Here is a 1,093-nt window from a genome sequence, read left to right on the forward strand (position 1 = left end):
ACACAATATACAAGGTTATTACTGAGTAGTATCATAAACTTCATGACATTTATTGCGTCGAAGGCACTGGCTCTGTAAGGTGACTGATTTATAACTGTAAAACACGATAAGACCATGCGTCACAACTCCGTATAAAAGACACTGACAGCTATAATACTTCGTTAGTCTAGTTCTCTCCAGGCCTTTCTAAGGATGCAGCTACGATTCCTCTTGTTCTGCTCAGCCGCCGCGCTTATGGCTTGCTGTCGCCACGCAGAAGCACAGGAGCCACCATGTTACGTCACTGACGAAGATGTCACGTGCTCCGCCTCAGCGACCCTCCTGGTGATGGAAGATTTTCTGAAACAGCTCAGTAGCTCCAACGGCGTCACGGAATACAACAAATTCGGTTTGTACGACAACCATGTGGTCCAGCACCTCTCCGCGGGTCTCCTCGCCGACCTCCAGTTCTCCGTGATCGAGGTCATGTCGTGCCCCAACCTGACGAAGGTCGACGACTTCCTGGGGGCCTCCAGCGCGTCCCTCAAGAACCTTTCGATGCACCACAACTCGCTGACAGAAGTGCCTCAGCTGACTGCTCCAGCTCTCCAGAATTTGCGGCTTTATCAGACTGATACTCGGGTCGTGGTGCAAAGATCAGCCCTGCAAGGCATGCCCAGCAGTTGAGGTATTTCACTGTTTACCGTCATTTTGCCATTGCAGAGTCACGTGACATAAGCGAATCTATTGTGTAAATTAATGGCGAAGAGTAAACATCACTCTTATAATAAACTTGTTTCATATTAGTTTTACATTTATTATTTTCTTTAGACAAAGAAATCAACAAATAAAACTTATTTTCGTTAACGCTGTTGAAGGATGATGTGTGAGGATTGTTTATTCCTGACGTTTTTAAACAGCAATGCAATCTCAGGTTAATAAGAATTCATTAGGACTGTTAAAGCGGATCTCTTGATGTTTAGGTCGCACGTATATCAGTTTCTCTCTCTTTAATTTCGTTCCACCTCTTTCTCCCACACACCTTTTTTCTTCATTACCCATCATCCTTTATCCTCTAATCTCTTTCGTTCTCTTGTGCTACATATTCAACCTC

At 44.7% G+C, this 1,093-nt stretch overlaps 1 protein-coding gene across 1 annotated transcript in view; it reads left to right on the forward strand.

The window, feature by feature from the left end:
- Positions 1-161: 161 nt before the first annotated feature.
- Positions 162-1,093, forward strand: part of LOC119586456 — a gene marked incomplete in the record, with an annotated part of 4,356 nt that continues 3,424 nt past the window's right edge. The window contains 1 exon segment of the mRNA XM_037935189.1: positions 162-661. Coding sequence (XP_037791117.1) covers positions 193-661 — 469 coding nt within the window.

The sequence above is a fragment of the Penaeus monodon genome, chromosome 21 (genome assembly GCF_015228065.2).
Source record: "Penaeus monodon isolate SGIC_2016 chromosome 21, NSTDA_Pmon_1, whole genome shotgun sequence".
In the NCBI taxonomy this organism is placed as follows: Eukaryota; Metazoa; Arthropoda; class Malacostraca; order Decapoda; family Penaeidae; genus Penaeus; species Penaeus monodon.